Below are 19047 nucleotides of genomic sequence, written 5' to 3'. Positions count from 1 at the left end.
CCATCTGCTAGTATCACTGTAACACTCAAGTACTTTTTGTAAGGGTAGTTTAGAGATACTGTAATGAAATAAAAAGATGATTACCACGGTGAGTGAGAGACGCCATCTTCAGCCAGGAAAACAAACGGCGGCCAAAGTCCTGCTAACATTAGTTTACAGTTCATGTGTTTCCGTTTTTTTTCCCATTGCACGTTTGAGACATCAGCAAGTACTTTTAACCCAACTTAAAATACTCGAAATAAAGCTAACGATACTCAATAAAGAGAGCATTTTAGTCTAATAACCAACACATAAACATAAAGCAAGTCATGGAGCTCATGAATTCATACGGTTTACTCAACGATCATATTCTAATTTGATCTTAAAACAGATTAGTGATTACAGAAAACACTTACTGTTTGTTGGATAGAGCTCTCAGGTTATATTTATTAATTGTAGTGTTGACTGTTCACATTAAATAACTGGCACTAGCGATCTGTCTCCACATTTCAAATTTCGTGGCCACTGGCCAGCCTGATTTCGAAGATCACGTGACATGAATGCTGCGACGGGATTGGTGGAGCAAGTTTCCGGAACGCAGTCTTCGTGTTGACGGACGTTGCGCCAGCAGTAGCCCCTCACTGCACAAGATCCAGGGGGCGTGGTTGCTCCGTTGCGCAGGAAAATTCAATAAAAAGAGCATTTCCGATTATTTTAATGCACGTGAATGGTTAAGTACGCTATTTTATAATCTAATAATATTGTAAAATATATACTCGATAAGATTCAAATTAAAACCAATGATTAGGTTAAGCTAAATATGAATATTTTATTGTCAAAAACCATACACATAACTTAAAGACTTCCAAATGTAAATTAAACCACAATAACCATTTATATTTACAAAATTATTTTCCATAAAATCTATCCCGTCCCCCTCTCTCTACCACTTTGCTTCCTGTCTACTCACTGTCCTATCATAATAAAGGCAAAAACAATGAAATAGTGAAATGAAATATTCATTCCCAAAACGGTAATGAAACTACAGTGAAATAAAATGTACCCACAAATTCTCTCTGTTGCTTTCCTACTTGCTTTTTCTAATCTTGTATTGTTTACTGTGTACATTTCTGTAACAAATCTTATAACATTTTGGTAAAACCTTTAACATGTCACCACAATGAATAATATCTGCAGTAAATAATAAAAATACTTCATATTACCATCACAATAATTCATAAAACAGCATCTTGACAAACTCAGGGGACTTGCGTGGTGTTTTTGAGTCCTTGTCTGTGGTTTAAGGAGGTGGGGTGGATCAAAATTGATAAAACACTCTAAACAGAAAATACACGGTTACATTTTAGCATAGCCTTCATCATTGGTTGATTTAAAAAGAAAAAAAATCAAGACAAAAATGAGCACAATGTACCACTGTAAACCTGTTAATATTTCATTCCCTTAATACACCTTGAATGCATCATTTTTGCGAGTGCAGTTAAGCTACTTTTCATGAACTTATAAGCCTGTAATCAATGACTTACCGTCCAGCCATACCCCTTTAAAAATCTTGATGCATTATCATCTAAGGATTCCTAGCTTTCTAAAAAATCTAAATCAAAACTGATTTAGAGGCAAATAGTGCACCTTCATAAAGTGTTTGCTCACAATTAAACAGAGCAGCAACTACATGTGAACCTTTTTCATCCAAAATAATAATTTGTCCAAAAACTCCCCAATATTTGTATCTATATGAACAGCCAAAACACCTTATATCAAAATATTTGAATGAACAAAATATAAGAGGAAAGAATTTGAACATTTGAGCAACACCGTTCATTCACAAACCATACACTTTCAGGGTGTGCAGGCCAAATGTGAAAAGAATGAAACAAACCCCCATGAAATTAAAAAACAAAACAAGTTCTGCTCCTTTTCCAGTTCACTATCAGAGGCCCAGATGCCCAGATGCCCTGATTTTGTACTTAACGTGTCCTCGGTTGTTGACGTGATCTGACGTAGGGTGGATTATAGAGAGGTTTCCAGACTGTGCAGTGGGCTTCCAGGAGTCGGAGAAAGGATAGTTTTGGCTATATCTTTGTGCTGATGGAAGCCCCTGTTGTCAGATGCATTGTTGTTCTGATTAGGGGATAAAACTGGAGGCAGTGGGGAAGGAGTCTTGTTTCGTTTAGTAGGTGCGTCCTCCTCTGGGTCTGTGTCATCGATGAGAGGGATGGCTGGTTCTGAATCCGCAATACGGAACTCTGGGTGGCTCATGAAATTGTGAATGGAGCTGCGAGACTCTGGCGTCTCCAGGCCTTCGTAAGGAGACATGGAATCCCGGAAAGCATTAACCACACGGATCTGAAGAAAAAGCACCAAATAAAAATCAGAGATCAGTAGCATTCTACCATTTAGAATTTTTGTTGAAATTATAGTTTAACATGCACTCATTCATATTTTTATAATGGATTTTATATTTTAAGATTGACAAACTAAGTCTGGGACAAAATCTATACATTTAAAATATTTAAAAAATAGCAAAAGGTAAGACAAAAAGACACTTTTAATGTCACCTTAATAAAAAATTAAATCACATTTAGGATTTAAAGGGTTAGTTCACCCAAAAATGAAAATTCTGTCATTAATTACTCCCCCCTCATGTCGTTCCAAACCTGTTAGACCTTTGTTCATCTTCGGGACACAAATTAAGATATTTTTGATGGAATCTGAGGGATCTCTGACCCTCCATAGACAGCAAGGATATTACCACGATCAACGCACAGAAACATATCAAGGACTTCGGTAAAATAATCCATGTGACATCAGGGGTTCAACCGTAATTTTTTACGAAGCTACGAGAATACTTTTTGTGTGCAAAAAAACAATAATAACATAATTTATTCAGCAATTCCTCTCCCCGAGTTACCATCTTCCGCCATTTTGGAGAGTACCCCAGAACATAGTCAACGTAATGGACGTTGTTTACGTTCAGTAGACAGTGCGTGCATGCTGAACGTAAACAACGTTCATTACATTGATTATATTCTGGAAGATGAACGATGACGAACTTACGGGTTTGGAACGACATGAGGGTGAGTAATTAATGACATCATTTTCATTTTTGGGTGAACTAACCCTTAAGGCATGAAATGAAAGAAACCTCATTTAGTACCTGTGTCTGAATTCTGTTGAGACCCCTGCACCACAGAACCTGCCCCCTTCTTAGCTCCATTTCAGCGTGGTCGATTTCATCCAGGTCTTCCATCTCCTCCAGCTCATCTTCAGGGATCTCCTCCTTCTGCGTCCCATGACCTGCTGTCATCAGGAACTTCAGACGACTTGTGGGAACGGTGGAAATTAACTGTGGGTCAGAGGTGAGGAAAACAATACATCACCCAGTGCATAATTTCAAAAGTCATCAGCAGTTAAAATGCTTTTCAAGGCCTACCTGCCCCCAGAGAAGAGAGCCAAAGCCAAGGAAGACACACCACAGCCAATGCTCAACAGAGAGACCTACACAGCTAAAAGGCTTCCCTCCAAACTGCACGATTACAATCTAAAAAACCAAACCATGTTGGGATTCAGAATTGTTGATAGTTGATCAACATAGGCTTATAGAGATTACAATGTGACGTACCTGGATTACAAAGGTCCCGAATACGATGGAGCAGAAGATCATGTTATTGAAGATGCCATCAAAAACATTTCTCTCACCGTGGATCTTTCGAGCGTTAATTTCGTTAAAGAGCTGCATCATCACAAATGTGTTAAAGACGATGGTGTAGTGCTCTGAAGGAGGGGCGTGAAGAGGAGTGTTCCTGCCACTGTCAATGTCAAAGATCTGTTCACCTGTGAAAAAAAATTAATAATAGCCGGTATACTCTGACTGGATGCTCTAAATCCGGGTTACACAACAAGCTACAATACTAATATTTCTATATCAAATTCTTCCCTTTCAAACATTCAAAACTAAATAGTTTGAGTTTTTATTTTGGCAGAATACTGCTAAAACCTCTGCCCACAAAAATTTGAGAAATTAGGCGAATGTGTAAATAAAGTGAACCTAGCGCACATTGCGTTTATTAACTTGCAATTCCCTCACAAACCCCCAGGGGTTCGTAAACCACCATTTGGTAAACCCAGCTCTAGATATTTTGGGTGGTGCTTACCGGCAAACAGCAGTGTGAAGATGATGGTTAGCTGATATACAGCATGTCCGAGGATGTTCTTCATCATGGTGCGGGAAATGAGAGGCTTGTTACGGCCATATGGTTTGCGCAACAGTAAAGCCTCCGTGGGAGGCTCCGTTGCCAGTGCTAGTGATGCAAATGTGTCCATAATTAAATTCACCCACAGCATCTGTACAGCTTTGAGAGGGGAATCCTGTGTGGAGAGTTGGACAAAGCAAAAAGTTTAATAGAGGTGACGACGAGGACAGGAGAAAGTGGAAGCAGAAGTCTAACCTGTGTGATACAGGCTCCAGTAAATGCCACAATGACAGCCACCACATTGACTGTCAGTTGAAACTGGAGGAACTTTGAGATACTGTCATAGACGTTCCTCCCCCACATCACTGCCTTCACAATGCTGCTGAAGTTATCGTCTGTCAAGATAATGTCTGATGCCTCTTTGGCCACATCTGTACCAGCAATGCCCTAAAAAGACAGGTCAAGACATGTCACTGTCAAATTTCATTAACTTTAATTTTCCAAGCTTGTTCATGCTTATTTTGGAATACTACAGGATAGATGCCATACAACTGAACTTTATGCGATTAAAAACAAGGCATTAAGACATTATGCAAGTACTAGACTGTAAATTTCAAAACTCACAACTTTTAAAACTGTTTTATTCTAGTGAAAGTTTCTTCTTAAAGACGATATGTAATCAGTATGTTGTTAAAGGGTTAGTTCATCCAAAAATGAAAATTCTGTCACCCTCATGTCATTCCAAACCAGTAAGACCTTCATTCATCTTTGGGACTCAAATTAAGATATTTTTGATGACATCCAAGAGCTTTCTGACCGTGCATAGACAGCAATGCAACTGACACGTTCAAGGCCCAGAAAGGTAGTAAGGACATTTTTTAAATAGTCCATGTGACATCAGTGGTTTAATCATAATTCTGTCAGGACCACTATCGTCAAAATAAATGACACTTAGAATACAGTTTGGTTTGGCGGTATGGTACTGTTCTGGGTAAAAACTCCCTGCTCATTCATGGCTGCATGAATAATAATAACAATACGCAGCAATAATAACCCCCAAGGGTAAACAGAACAAAGCAGGTAGCATTAATGTACTTAATGATATTTAAGTGTAACACATTACTCAAGATAAAAGGAGTCTGATTCAACAAGGAATATCAGAAAGCCGAGTCCTGACTGTGGCAAAAGGAGGAGTTGGGGATGGAGGAGGGTAATTTGCTCCTGAGCAAGCAAAAAAGCAGCTGAATAATACTGAATAGAGCTTACATAGGAATGCCGCGATAGGTGATATGCCGTGATAGGTGATAGTCGTATTCCTACAGGTAGATGTGATCGGCTGAGAGTCAGTCAAATTAAATATACCACTACTCTGACCAAGATGTACTCAGATTAAATTTGCAACTTGGTTTGAAACATAGCTAGATTCGTTCTTCTTTAATTTATTCAGTATACAGTATTCATTTGCATTTGTTAGGTCTATTATAGTGATGTGAAATCGTTCAATTCTGAAAAAAAAGTCCTACCATTGCAAATCCAACGTCAGCTTTTTTTAGCGCAGGGCCATCATTGGTTCCGTCTCCAGTGACAGCAACTACTTGTCTCTGTTCTATGATGGTGCTATCAATTATACCTTAAAGAGACAGCAAAACATGTTATTTGCAGTCAGACTGCAACATTCACCACAATTTTAACAACAGTCCTGTTTAAAACGTATTACCTTTGACCAATGTATGCTTATCAGTTGGAGAAGATCTCGCAAGTACACGCAGTTTGGGCCAGATCTTGTCCAGGCGCTCTTGCTCAATCTGAAAATATGATGAGGCCTTAGTATCAACCTTTCATTCGAATAAAAACTGATACATTTTTTATTTTGACCCCCTCACCTCTCCAAGTTCATTGCGTATTCGTCTGTTGAACTCTTTGCCTTCAAGGCACAGGAAGTCATCACCCATATGGAGAATGCCGCACTTGGTTGCAATAGCTCGAGCGGTGTTAATGTTATCCCCTGTGACCATGCGCACAGTGATTCCTGCTCGCTGGCACTTCTTAATAGCATCGGGGACCTGTGGTGATTATACCACCCGGGGTTAGGTGTCAACAAACACATGCTAACTTACAGTAATGAGCACCTCAGCATGTCTTTGCTTTGTTTTCACTGTCAAATGCATATTTTCCATGTAAACTGGAGGGAATAGCAGGGTCATTAATAGTCAAGTGAGCAGTTACCTCTGGCCGAACAGGATCCTCAATGCCCACCACACAAATGCAGGTAAGTCCAGTCAATATATCTGCCTCATTATCCCAATCAGGCTCCCCGTCTGAAACAGGGAAGTCCCTGTAGGCAAGGCAGATGGTCCTCAAACCCTCAGAGGCCATGGGCTCAATCACCTTATTCACCATGTCATCCCGATCAATGGGCCAGAAGACTTTGGCTTCACCATTGGCTGAAAGGAATTTACAGCATCTGGGGAAATATTAATTATTATTAAACTATTATAACTTTTTGGAAAGTTAATGATACAAGTATGTAGTCTTAAACTTTGAACCATGCAGATTTCACATCGGGTTCAAGTTTTCATGTCAATTTGCCGCGTTGACCAACAGAAAGTTGCTTGGTTTGAAAGTGACTTCTGTGTGAATGGTGCTTCAAGCATCGCTAATATTATTGAGAGTGGACAAAGGATGTTGCTAATGTAATAGCATCTTTAGTGTTTTCAAACTTTTAAATGGTCTATTTTTCCAGGAAAACTGGACTAAAATGACTCAACCTGAACTATAAAGATGTCTGACCAATGAAATGATCTACTGAATGAGAACATCCCTCGCCATAATAATACCACCTATATTATTATCTAGCAAATGGCAAATCACCTGAAAATCATTATCATCTGAAATATTAAATGTGCACTTACTTCTTCAGGAGGATTTCTGACGCTCCTTTGCTGAACATACGGTAACTTCCATCTGGATTTTTAAGGACTGTGCTCATGGATTTTCTCACTGAGTTGAAGGTGTATACTTTGTACAGTTTTTCCTCAGGATATTCATTGCGAATGGCTTGGTAATCTTTTCGTAAATCAGTGGTAAACCCTAGCAAGGCACATTCAGTTTTGTTCCCAACTTGACGGGGCAGACCGCCCTCTTTCTCAGCAGGCTTGACAAAAAAAAAAGGCATTTATGAAAATCATGAAACCAAGTCTAATCTTACAAAAAATGTATCAAAAATCACATAAATAACTAAACAAGATTTAATGCAGTGTGGCCCAAAAGTCTAAAATCACATTGATTTCTTTAACTAAATAAAATCTTTCTTTTTAAAAAAAAAAGACATGCAAACATTAATTGAAATTTGAAATAAAGACAAGTTATAACATAAATTGAACAACTTAAATATAGCATAATCTATACAAAATATATATATTTAATATAATATATGACACATATTATATTTATTCTGTTATACTAATTTGTGATGTGACATATTTTACAGAAACTTATGGGGTTTATGCAGCTCGTGTTGATGCTATTAAACTGAAATGAGGACAAGTTAATTCATATTAATTCTTCACCCAAATTTATATTCTGATCATATCATTTGTCATTTAACAAATATGCAAATTAGAAGCATTTTCTCTTGTGGTAACAGTTTTTGGACCCTGTGTATATTTTAAAGTACATTCAAAATATAGTTTCTTACCATTATTTTTGAAGTATATGCACTGTTAACACTAATGCCTGTGATGAGAAGATTCATGATGTTGCCAGGAATCGGATCAGATTCCGGAACCTTCTTGTAGTGTCTGTCTCCAATATACACCTGAACCACTGTCATTCTGTTCATGGTTAGGGTGCCTGTTTTATCAGAGCAAATTGCAGTGGCATTTCCCATCGTCTCGCAAGCGTCCAGATGTCTCACCAGGTTGTTGTCCTTCATCATTTTCTACAGAGAATGACATTGATGATTTTACTACAGTTGTAACCTCTGTATGTACAAGTTTGTCATGAGACTTCTGCAAAAAAACAGACCACATACTTTCACAGAATAGGCCAATGAGATGGTGACAGCAAGTGGTAAACCCTCAGGCACGGCAACAACCAGCACAGTTACGCCGATGATGAAGAACTTGACAAAGAACTGGATGTAGATAGGAGTGCAGTCTTTAATCCAGGGAAGCCCTTGGATCCAGAAAGTATCCACCAAAAAGAGCACCACAAGAATGAGAACTGTGATGGCTGACATGAAGAGCCCTGGGGAAAGAAACACACATGAACATTACATAACCTCTTAAAAGCCTCTCTTTGAGTTCTTATACAAGGAAAAACATATTAACATAACAATATTTACCTGCTTTTCCGATTTGTACAGCTAGTTTGGTGAGCTTCCCTTGAAGTACTGATTTCTCTTTCTTTGGAATCTTGTTTTTTTTAGGCTCTTCTTCTGTTCCATCGTCACTGTTAAGGGGCTCCATCTCCACTCTGCCTCCATCCTTTTCTGAATGAGAGTGATGTTAAAATAAATCCAATTTAAATGTACTTATAATCTGTTTTATAAATGTTGTACTGTACAAAGGCTATGTATGTATCAAACTACCAAAAATGGTTTGTCATGTAACATAAAATGCTTTTAAAGTAGCTGGTTTCATTTACATGATTTAATACTACCGAATCATCCCAATTTCATTACATTATGATATATAAAAATTAATGTAACTACTGCATGTTAATTTTTTAAAGTGCAATAATAAGTTTTCAACATTGATAATAATGCTTTCTGGGTCATGGACATTGAAGACTAGAGTAATGGCTGCAAAATATTCAGCTTTCTATTAGAGAAATAAATATTTTAAAAATATATTAAAATTAAAAATGTATTTAAATTGTAATATTTCACAATATTATTGTTCTTACTGTATTTTTTTTATTAAATAAATGCAGGGTTTGTGAGCATAACAGACTTTCAAAAACTTTAGTATTACTGACCCCAAACTTTTGAACGGTAATGTATTGCATTCTGATGTTCATTTGGCCAATATGAGTTTGAATTCTGCTTGCAACATTTCTGACAGCCCAATATTTACAGTATGTGTCTGCCTGTATGTGTTTGTATGTGGACAAGAGGAAAAAGCAGAGCTGTAAGGCCAAAGGCCCTAATCTTCTTACTGCTAATCAGCATGAAAAGAGTGAAGAGCACAGTTAGCATATGTTCACAGGACATTCTCGCAACTTGTACACTCAATACATAAGGAAAGAAAGGCACACAATGCATGCCAAAAGAGCAACTACTGATTGAACTATGTCACTGACTGCTATTTCTTGTGATGTTCCTGCAGTGGTTCTCAACCAGTTTTGACATATGTCAAAAGTAACAAAAATAACCCTTATATCAAACCTTGAAATTTGTTAATAATAAACTCCATAGACCCATCAATGTACAAAATTATGTAGGCTGAACAGGGAAAATGTCAAATTTGGTTTCAGAATGCCTCTTGAATTTAAAAAAAAACAAGAACACGAACACAAACCCATATTTAAAGCAGTCTGGTTCATATTTTGTCATATCTTGCAAAGTTTTGTTCATGTTTTCTGAAAATGAAAGCATGTCATCTGCCTAATTTGATTAGATTTATCCAAGTGACAGCTGAATTAGCACCAAAACACTGTATTGGTCCAAGTTTGATGTATGATATATATATACAGTGGGTACGGAAAGTATTCAGACCCCTGAATACTTAGGACCATGTGTTATTTCAGTTTTTCTTTTTTAATAAATCTGCAAAAATGTCAACAATTCTGTGTTTTTCTGTCAATATGGGGTGCTGTGTGTACATTAATGAGGAAAAAAAATTAACTTAAATGATTTTAGCAAATGGCTGCAATATAACAAAGAGTGAAAAATTTAAGGGGGTCTGAATACTTTCCGTACCCACTGTATATATATATATATATATATACAGTATATATAGGAGGCAATGCACAATTATATGGTTAGCTGCATTTTATTATTGGCAATTAGCATTGTTTTAACCATCAGAACAGACCTGTGACCCACTTTTACATCACAACCCACCAGTTGAGAACCACCGATCTAAAGGAAATGCTATGACATACAGTTACAGCATATGTGCTAATACAAACCTTTCTTTTTATCTGTTGCATCTGGCTTTTTGGCTGCTGAAAATTGAGATGGATCAATCAGATATTTGTGATATCTATAGATACAAGTAATTTGGAAATTATGTGACTCTTCTTGCATCCTAGTCATGTAGGTTTAAAATGATGCATCTAGTCCCTGGCTAAAGCTTTTCAAATAGTTAGCCTATTTAATAACAGCTTAATGTTGGGGGGAAAACCTAAACTTGTTTAGAACAGAATGGATACTTTAGATATTATTTTGGAAATGCATTTCAGAAACCCATCTTATTAAGGAACATACTTTTCTTTTTTTCTTTTTTCTCCTTCTTCTTCCTCTCTTTTTCTTTCTTTTTCTCTTCTTTCTCCCGCTTTTTCTCCTCCTTCTCCCTCTTTTTCCTCTCCCTCTCTTCTTTTTTCTCCTCATCATCATCATCATCATCATCATCATCTCCGCCTCCGAGGAGAGTGAAGATGATTCCCGTCTGAGAGTTCACCCCCACTGCTGTGACCAGCATTTTTCCGGAGCCCTCCATCACATGCGTGCCTGAGTAAACAGGACAAAAATGGGCATGTAACCAGGTGTGGTATGTAAGTGCTGCAATTGCAAAACTGCATCAGTCTTGACATTTTGATTGTTACCGTTATTGTTACTTAAAAAAAGCAGAGCAAAACCTGAAAGAAGCATAGGGTCTTTGTCCACAGTTTTTTTGACATGGTCCGACTCTCCAGTGAGGGAGCTCTCGTCAATTTTTAGATCGTTGCTTTGGATTAGTACACCATCAGCAGGAAGGAGGTCACCTGCAAGCACAAAGCAAAGGACAGATGGTGTCATCTGAGACACAACAGACAGATGTTTGCATCGCAAGCCAAAAGAGAGGTTTTTAATCGAGCACAGCAAATACCAAACAAAACAAGAAGAAACAAACAGACTAATGAAAAAAAAAATTTTTTTTATATGCTTTAACATTATTTTTTAAAAGAATAGCTAAGCCAAAAAAGATCATTTTGTCATTCACTTGTCTTTCCAAACCTATATGCTATATTTTCCCATAAATATTTTTTTCTTATCTTCACACAGCACTTTTCCATAAAACAACAGTTCATTCCATGGCTGTCAAGCTCCAAAAAGGAAAAAAAATACCCCTAAAAAAGTAGTCAATTTCTTGACTTGCCTTGAATCTCTAATCTCACACATTGACATGCAGAATTTAAAAAATGGTTGTAAAAGTTGTAAATAAAAAGATTAAGTAAGTCTTTCTACTTTAAAATTTCATGTTTATTTGAATGTGTTACTTGCTTTCTTTGTAATTATTTCGAAAACTGAATATTCAAAAAGTGAAAAAGCACACAATTTTTTTTGTCCATTTTTGAAGCTTGACTGATGAGGTCATCATAAACTGTCACTCAATGGCAAAAGCTGCATAACAATTCTTTAAAAAATGTTCTTCGTAAATCTTAAAGGGATCCCCGGGTATTAAGACATGTATAGCTTAATATAACGTAAATGATGTTTCTTATTTAAATATATAGTAGAAACCCCATGAAAGATGTATGTTATTTGAAAAAATCGACATGGTTTTTGGACTATGTCGATTATCGTCATCAATGCACAATCAATTCTGCAATGATGACGTCAAATGGTTGCACTCGGTGAGCTACTGGCGCTTATTTCTATAGTCTTTGGCTTTTTACCGCAACACAACTCAGAATACACAACTCAGAAAATAAAATACTGATACGATACCACATTGTGTGACTTTTGGTTGTATTTTTCAGTCGAAGGGCAACAAGAGAAGCAATGCAAGACTTCACAAGAAGACGAGAAAAGAATGGGAAGATGCCTGTGGACGAATAAATCCACTTTAGTCCTGATGCCTTTGAGTCTTTTAGTAGACCACAGCTACTGAAAGAACTTACAAACGGCTGAGAAACGCTATGTCATCCTGTAAACATGCCGACGCTAATCATGATGTGTGGCCGCTACACTCTTAAAAATAAAGGTGCTTCAAAAGGTTCTTCAAGCGATGCCATAGAAGAACCATTTTTGGTTCCACAAAGAAGCATTCAGTCAAAGGTTCTTTAAAGAACCATCTCTTTCTTACCTTTTTATAATCTGAAGAACCTTCTTTCGCCCCAAAGAACCTTTTGTGAAACAGAAAGGTTCTTCAGATGTTAAAGGTTCTTTATGGAACCATTTAGACAAAAAGGTTCTTCTATGCATCGTGAAGCACCTTTATTTTTAAGAGTGTAGAGGAGCTTCTCAGCGCAGATTTTCCTCGAGATCTGGGGCGTTTAGACTCCATGTGGGGAAAAATCGATGGTACAGCATTTGGTTTAAGCCTATGCTTATCCATCTCCACCTGTAAGCTCTTTCAGTAGCTGTGGTCATCATAACAGTATTTTATTTTCCGAGTTGGGTTGTGGTCAAATTAGCAACAGGTAGCTGCAGTAGCTCACTGAGTGTAACCATTTTACGTCATCAGAATAATGGCGCCCCCCCATAGTCCAAAATATGTATAAAACGATGTGATTTTTAAAATAACATAAATCTTTAATGGGTCTTCTACTACATATTTCAGGAAGATACATCATTTACGTTATATTAAGCCATACAAGTCTTAATACCCAGGGATCCCTTTAAGGGAGAAGCAAGATCATTTTACCATATTTTACTTGTGCAATGTCTCCAACCACAATCTCGGCCACAGGAATCTGAATGACTTGACCAGCTCGGAGCACGGTGAACTTCTGCTCTTGTTCAATGCGGCTCTGCAGTCCACGGAATTGCTTTTCTTTGCTCCAGTCATTAAAGGCTGTGACAAGAACCACGCAGATGACAGACAAGAGGATGGCAGCACCCTCAATCCAGCCCGCCTCTGCCTCACCCTCGTCCTCAACTCCTCCAGCCGCCCTACCACAGTCTGCACCAATGAGAAAGTCACAGTAAGAATAGCTACTACAGCAACTCGTGTGTATAAGTCTTATATTATACATAAGATTATATATACACTACTGTTTAAAAGTTTGGGGTCAGTAAGATTCTTTTAAACGTTCCATTCATCAAAGAATTCTGGGGAAAAAAAACAGTTTCCACCAAAATATTAATCAGCAGAACTGTTATCAACATTGATAATAACAAGAAATGTTTTTTTGAGCAGCAAATCAGCTATGATGAAAATTACAGGCCTCTCTCATCTTTTTAAGTGGGAGAACTTGCACAATTGGTGGCTGACTAAATACTTTTTTGCCCCACTGTATAAGAATGATTTCTGAATGATCATGTGACACTCAAGACTGGAGTAATGATGCTGAAAATTCAGCTTTAACATCACATTAATAAATTATATACAAAACAGTTATTTTAAATGGTAATAATATTTTACAATAGTATTGCTTTTACTGTATTTTTCAAATCAAATAAATGCAGCCTTGGTGAGCATAAGAGACTTTCTTCAAAAACAATTAAAAAATCTTTCCAACCCCAAACATTTGAACAATATACAGTATATATGAGTCTAAAATGTTAATAGGTTATTTGAGGTACATTATAAGCAGGGTATACATTTAGGAAGGAAGTGAAGGACTGTGCAATTGCAAACACAAAATAACATGATTTGCAGGGTTTCACTGCTAAATGCACAGCAGGGCTCAGGTAAAAGTATTTTTGACAATATTTTTTCTAAAAACAGAGGCCCTGGGTGAGCTGAATACATAACAGCACTACGTCACCTTCAGGGCATGTTACAAATTCATTGTTATTCAACAGCACCATTGAGTAAGAGAAACAGGCATATTATTCATAGTGAGCTTAAAAGCCCTATGATACTCACGTTCTCTCTCGGCATCAGGAGGTTTATAGAAGGAAAGGCCTAAGGATAGTATGGCTGCAACTTCCAAAATAATTAGAGTCACATCCTGCAATGCTTCCCACACTAGCTGAAGGAATGTTTTTGACTTTTTAGGAGGTATAAAATTCTTTCCAAATTCTTCATTTCTTGTTGCAATGTCATCAGAATGACCACTTAACCCTAAACAGAGAGAAAGAGCAGAATAAACATTTAAATATTTGGTGTAGAAACAATTTTCACTCAGATATTGCTAGCAAATTTCACAAACAGCAAGTAACTCATTGAACGTTAGTCCAATAATCTGTTTAATTTACTGTTTTATTATTATTATTTTTTTCAGTTTATCGCATTAAGGTTGCATAAAGTTTTAGGGTATAGATTATACAAATATGAAGATTACTGTCATAAAACTGCCTTTTTGCATTTTTCCAATTTCAAAATAGCTAGTTCTGGTTGTAAAAATATTATACCATTGTTATTACCATAGAAAAATAAGATATACCATTACAGTCAAGATATCTAATAGCATAATTTAATACCTTCGGATTGTACAAAGATTTCTGATGGGTCTCTGAAGATTATAATTAATGACAATGTTTGAATTATATATGACTTTTAGATGACCTGAACATCCTTATGGCGTATCTTTATATGTACTGAATTTGCAATTTAAAAACACATTTTGAAAGAGTACAGAGAAAACAGGTCAATCCTCAAACTTGTTCTCGCTATATTTTAAAACGCTTGAGAAATTGAATTGGATTTGGAGATGGTTTTTACTTTGTTTTGTTTTTCCTTTTAAATATAATGGATTCCAAAAAATATCAAGATTCACACACCCCACACAAGCAAGAGCACAGCCTAAACACTAACACAATGTAATTCCTCTCTTCGTTCCCTTGCTCAGTTACAAAACGCTAGTTCTCTGCCCCCTCAAAGGTTTACTCACTGTTGGCAAGGGCAAAAATGAATGTAAACCCCATGCAGCAGAGCAGCGGCCAGTGAGATTAGCGTGAAGCGGAGCAAGGAAGAGCCTGCCTCGGTTTAAGGTGAGTGGGATTACATGAGGTAAATTGATCTGGTCCCACCTGTCACAACTACAACTGTCTGTTATGGCTCATGACAGAGCTAAATATGCCAGTGCAGAACAGTAAGCCAATGCTTATCGAACTGGAAAATATAGACGGATGACAAGGTAAAAAACAATAATCAAGGTCAGATTTTAACAAGAGATAGGACTCTTTCATAACAGATGGATTATGTATTTCTAATACACATAAAAATCTTAAATGAAAGAATCACAAGAGGAGAGTGTAAACATATTTAGTTGGAATTCTCAAGGGAAACATAAGCTGATCATGGTGTTAGACAAATGATTGGAGTTCAGCTTGCTGGAATAATATGAAGACAGATTGGTCTAAACTAGAAGCACAGAAGAAGATGAATAAAAAGGTGAAATGAGCAAAAAAAGGAACTGTAAAATCCAAAAGGACATGATGGCCACTTTTGATAACCTGGACAATTAAGTGACAAGAAAGGCAATAATGCCCGGCGGTTAAACTTTTGTCAGCTGACTGACGCATAATAACTGTAATTTAGTTAGAAATGTTTTAAAATACTGGTCATATTATTCATTGTAGCTTTCATTCATAACCAGGGCACTTGGAATGATTCAGAAAAACACATAAAACAGAAATAATAACTACAATTATTAGGGCTGTCAATAGTTTAAAACAACTTGAACAATTCATAATAAAAGGTCCCATTAGTTAACGTTAGATAACGCATTAATGCTTTGATTTTAATAATGCATTCGTTAAAATAACCATTGACTAAGATTAATAAATGTTTAAGAAGTATTTTTCATTGTTAACTGTTGTACACAAAATGTGACTTTAATGAAAATGCAAAATTATATTCTGTAAGACATGAGTTAGACTAGAAAAATTGAATATATCCAAGTAAATTATATTTGCTTGATGAAAATCTGCATAATATGGTCAAAAATTTACATACTATTAGATTAGCAACTGACTGCATTAAGTGGTAAAATTTTCTCTTAAAAGACATGGCCTTTCAACTAAACTATGCAGACAAACTATGTACCTCATTATATGCTCCATTATAGCTCCACTGTCAAAGGGAGATTCTGAGAGAGTGTTTTAATGCTAAAATATGGCCTTTGATGAAAGCTACTAATGGCTAAAGGAAAAATCACATGGAAAAAGATGTCTGAAACGTCTAATTGCTAATTAGTTATTTAGCTCACGCATTTATCTGAAGCGATTATGCTACACTTGTTACAGAGACAGTCTTCCAGGAAGAGCCTGAGGTTAAGTGCTTGCTCAAGGCTGAAATGGTGAGAGGTTATGGATCAACCACTGTGAAGTTTGAACATACAACCTTTGCTCAGCTCAGATCTATAACCACCAGGCTAAACCAGCCTCAGCGTCACGAAACCGTTTGGTTAAATAAGACCTGCAGTTTAGCAAAACTGAAAGTGATGTTTTATCTAGAAATGCATGATATATTGGTACCATCTTGGTAACCGGCCGATAATAGAGATTTTAAAAATTATTGGTATCACTTAATATTGGATATTTAATTGTGTATGCTTATTTCCTCTATTTTACATTTAGATTACCTTTATTGTCATCTAAAGCTCACCTATAGTTAATGTTTATAAGCACACAATTTTATACACTGTTAAATGTAATCTTAAGCAAATCTTAAAATGAATATACATTCTTAAACTGTATATTATAATGTTGTGGTGCCTAAATTCACTTTTAACATTTAAAATGTTAGTGTTTTCTTTTTAATTTATTTAAATTTAAAATTGACCATTTATTGGTTAATACTGGTTCTAACTTTTGGTCCACTTTTACCAAGTTTGGTGATAAAAGAACAGTGCATATTATAAATGTCTTTTAATGCATAAACATTAACATTGGTAGCAAAGGAATTATTTACCATCTATTGGTGATGATTTTAACCTGGAACACAGTCCCTGAACATCTCCATAGCACTCCTGAATCCTTTGTAATCCATCTGGCCCTCTGAGTTCCATGAGTGATCGAAGTTCTTTGAGTGTGCAGCCAAAATCTCCATCATGATTGGCGTCTGCCTTATACTTCGACCCACGGAATGAGTTTTTGGCCATAGTCCTGCTGAAGTGCACCAAAACGCGGAGGAGAAGTGGCTTCCCCTGAGGTAAGCCGCGACAATATCCAGACTTAATTCCTCAGGGATGCAAAAAGCAACTCTTCTGATGACCCACCAGATGTAATTCAAATGCCATTTTCATTTGATTTTCCGATCTATCTTCTCTCATCTTGAGTTGACTGGAGTCACAGAAGGTCAGATCTTCGGGTTTGCACCAAGTTACATCTATAACAAAACAAAAGCAAGTACATTACATGCTCTATCATTCCCATGTCTTCTTATATGACCATTTAGCACATGAAGCCAAATAAAATGTGATTATTCGTGTACTGTCGTAACTGCCAGATCAAGAGATACCACTGTCAGTCAACAAAGGAAGTCAGATCAAACCGTATGGCACTGGTTAAGGATGATGTTGACAGGTATGCAAAGTGACAGTTGGCTTTTGTAATGGCCCTTGAGCGGAAAGATCCGTTACGTCTGCTTAAAGAACAGAATGCTCAAATTAGTTCTGTTACATAAAACCGGCATCTCGTCAAGAAGACAGACCTACCAAAGACAACAGACATGACTCAGAAGTTGTGTTCAAAAAATAGAGTGAGAAATAAGGTTTTAGAGGGTATTCAAAAGAAAGTGTAATTGAATGGAAAAAATGTTATATTAGTATTATTTATATATTTTATAGTAGTTATTAAATATATTATCAGTTATCATTTAAATTTTCTTGTTCTTTTGACATTTTTTGACTTTTGGTTTTTAGTTTAAGTTGTAGTTTTCTAATTACCCTGGATTGAACAAATGAATAAACATTTTTCACCATAATCAGCAATGAAATCTAGGATTTTTATCATTGTAAATTATGTTGAGATTCAAAGGCAGTGACATCTAAAGCCCTCTCAAAGGTCATGGACAACAAAATATGTTTGTGTGTCATCTTGAATAAAATTACATTTTAAGACTTTAAATCCCCTCTTATTTCTTTGAACTATTGGGAGTTTTACCTTTACCTTTTTATCTGCATCCCAATTACAGAATAAAACATCTGAATCGCCAAACAAATGACTGAAATAATGACTTTACAGAAGCACTAAACTAAAATACACCATGATAGTCGACCTACCTCAATTCATTATCATAAAACAGATAGAAAAGTACTTACAGACATGTCCATTCCTGCAACAACGAGACAAATGCAACCCCTCGACTAGCACAGTCAGAAGGTGCTGCTTTCAGAGACTGAGCGACTCGCCGTCACGTACAATTACTCCAAACAACACAAAGTCTGTACTACAAAGCGTCATGCCAAATATTCTCCTTTACTACATAAAATTATTTGACCTTCAGTGGACGGTCTTGAGGAGCACAGTTTCCATTAGAGGAAATGGCTTGCTGAATGATTATCTCAGGAAAGCTTCTTGCTTAATCTAATTAGTCAATCTTGTGGCAGTAGTGAGACACACAGCCACTGCTGCTGTAGGGAAGAGTATGCGCTGTTGAACACAGACAAACATATTTACTCATTCCTAGATAGTACCCTCAGTTCATTCAGACTTCTGAGGGAACTAAGTGCAGCCGGATAAAGCCTGAGTCACAAGAGTTACTCTTCTATATACAAAAAGCTTTTATTTGGTACATTTATTTGAATCACAAATAGGCCTGTAAAAAAAAGAGGAATTTTATAAATAATGGCAAGAATAAGGCTGAAAGAACAG

The 19047-nt window shown here is 36.6% G+C and overlaps 1 protein-coding gene across 1 annotated transcript; it reads right to left on the bottom strand.

Annotated features, from left to right (window-relative positions):
• Positions 1–854: 854 nt before the first annotated feature.
• On the bottom strand, positions 855–18731 carry atp2b1b (ATPase plasma membrane Ca2+ transporting 1b). Its single transcript, XM_016279739.1, has 20 exons — positions 18495–18731; positions 17144–17560; positions 14153–14350; positions 12986–13243; positions 10995–11120; positions 10624–10866; positions 8536–8682; positions 8224–8438; positions 7888–8130; positions 7103–7344; positions 6417–6654; positions 6074–6253; positions 5908–5995; positions 5714–5820; positions 4446–4637; positions 4152–4365; positions 3620–3831; positions 3431–3538; positions 3155–3343; positions 855–2343 (listed from the first exon to the last, which is right to left on the bottom strand). The coding sequence occupies exons 2-20, from the start codon at positions 17331–17333 to the stop codon at positions 2008–2010; spliced, it is 3726 nt and encodes a 1241-aa protein (XP_016135225.1). The 5' UTR covers positions 17334–17560; positions 18495–18731; the 3' UTR covers positions 855–2007.
• Positions 18732–19047: the final 316 nt, after the last annotated feature.

This window comes from Sinocyclocheilus grahami, unplaced genomic scaffold (assembly GCF_001515645.1).
Source record: "Sinocyclocheilus grahami isolate Dianchi unplaced genomic scaffold, SAMN03320097.WGS_v1.1 scaffold133.1, whole genome shotgun sequence".
In the NCBI taxonomy this organism is placed as follows: domain Eukaryota; kingdom Metazoa; phylum Chordata; class Actinopteri; order Cypriniformes; family Cyprinidae; genus Sinocyclocheilus; species Sinocyclocheilus grahami.
This window is presented reverse-complemented; position numbering and strand designations above follow the sequence as displayed.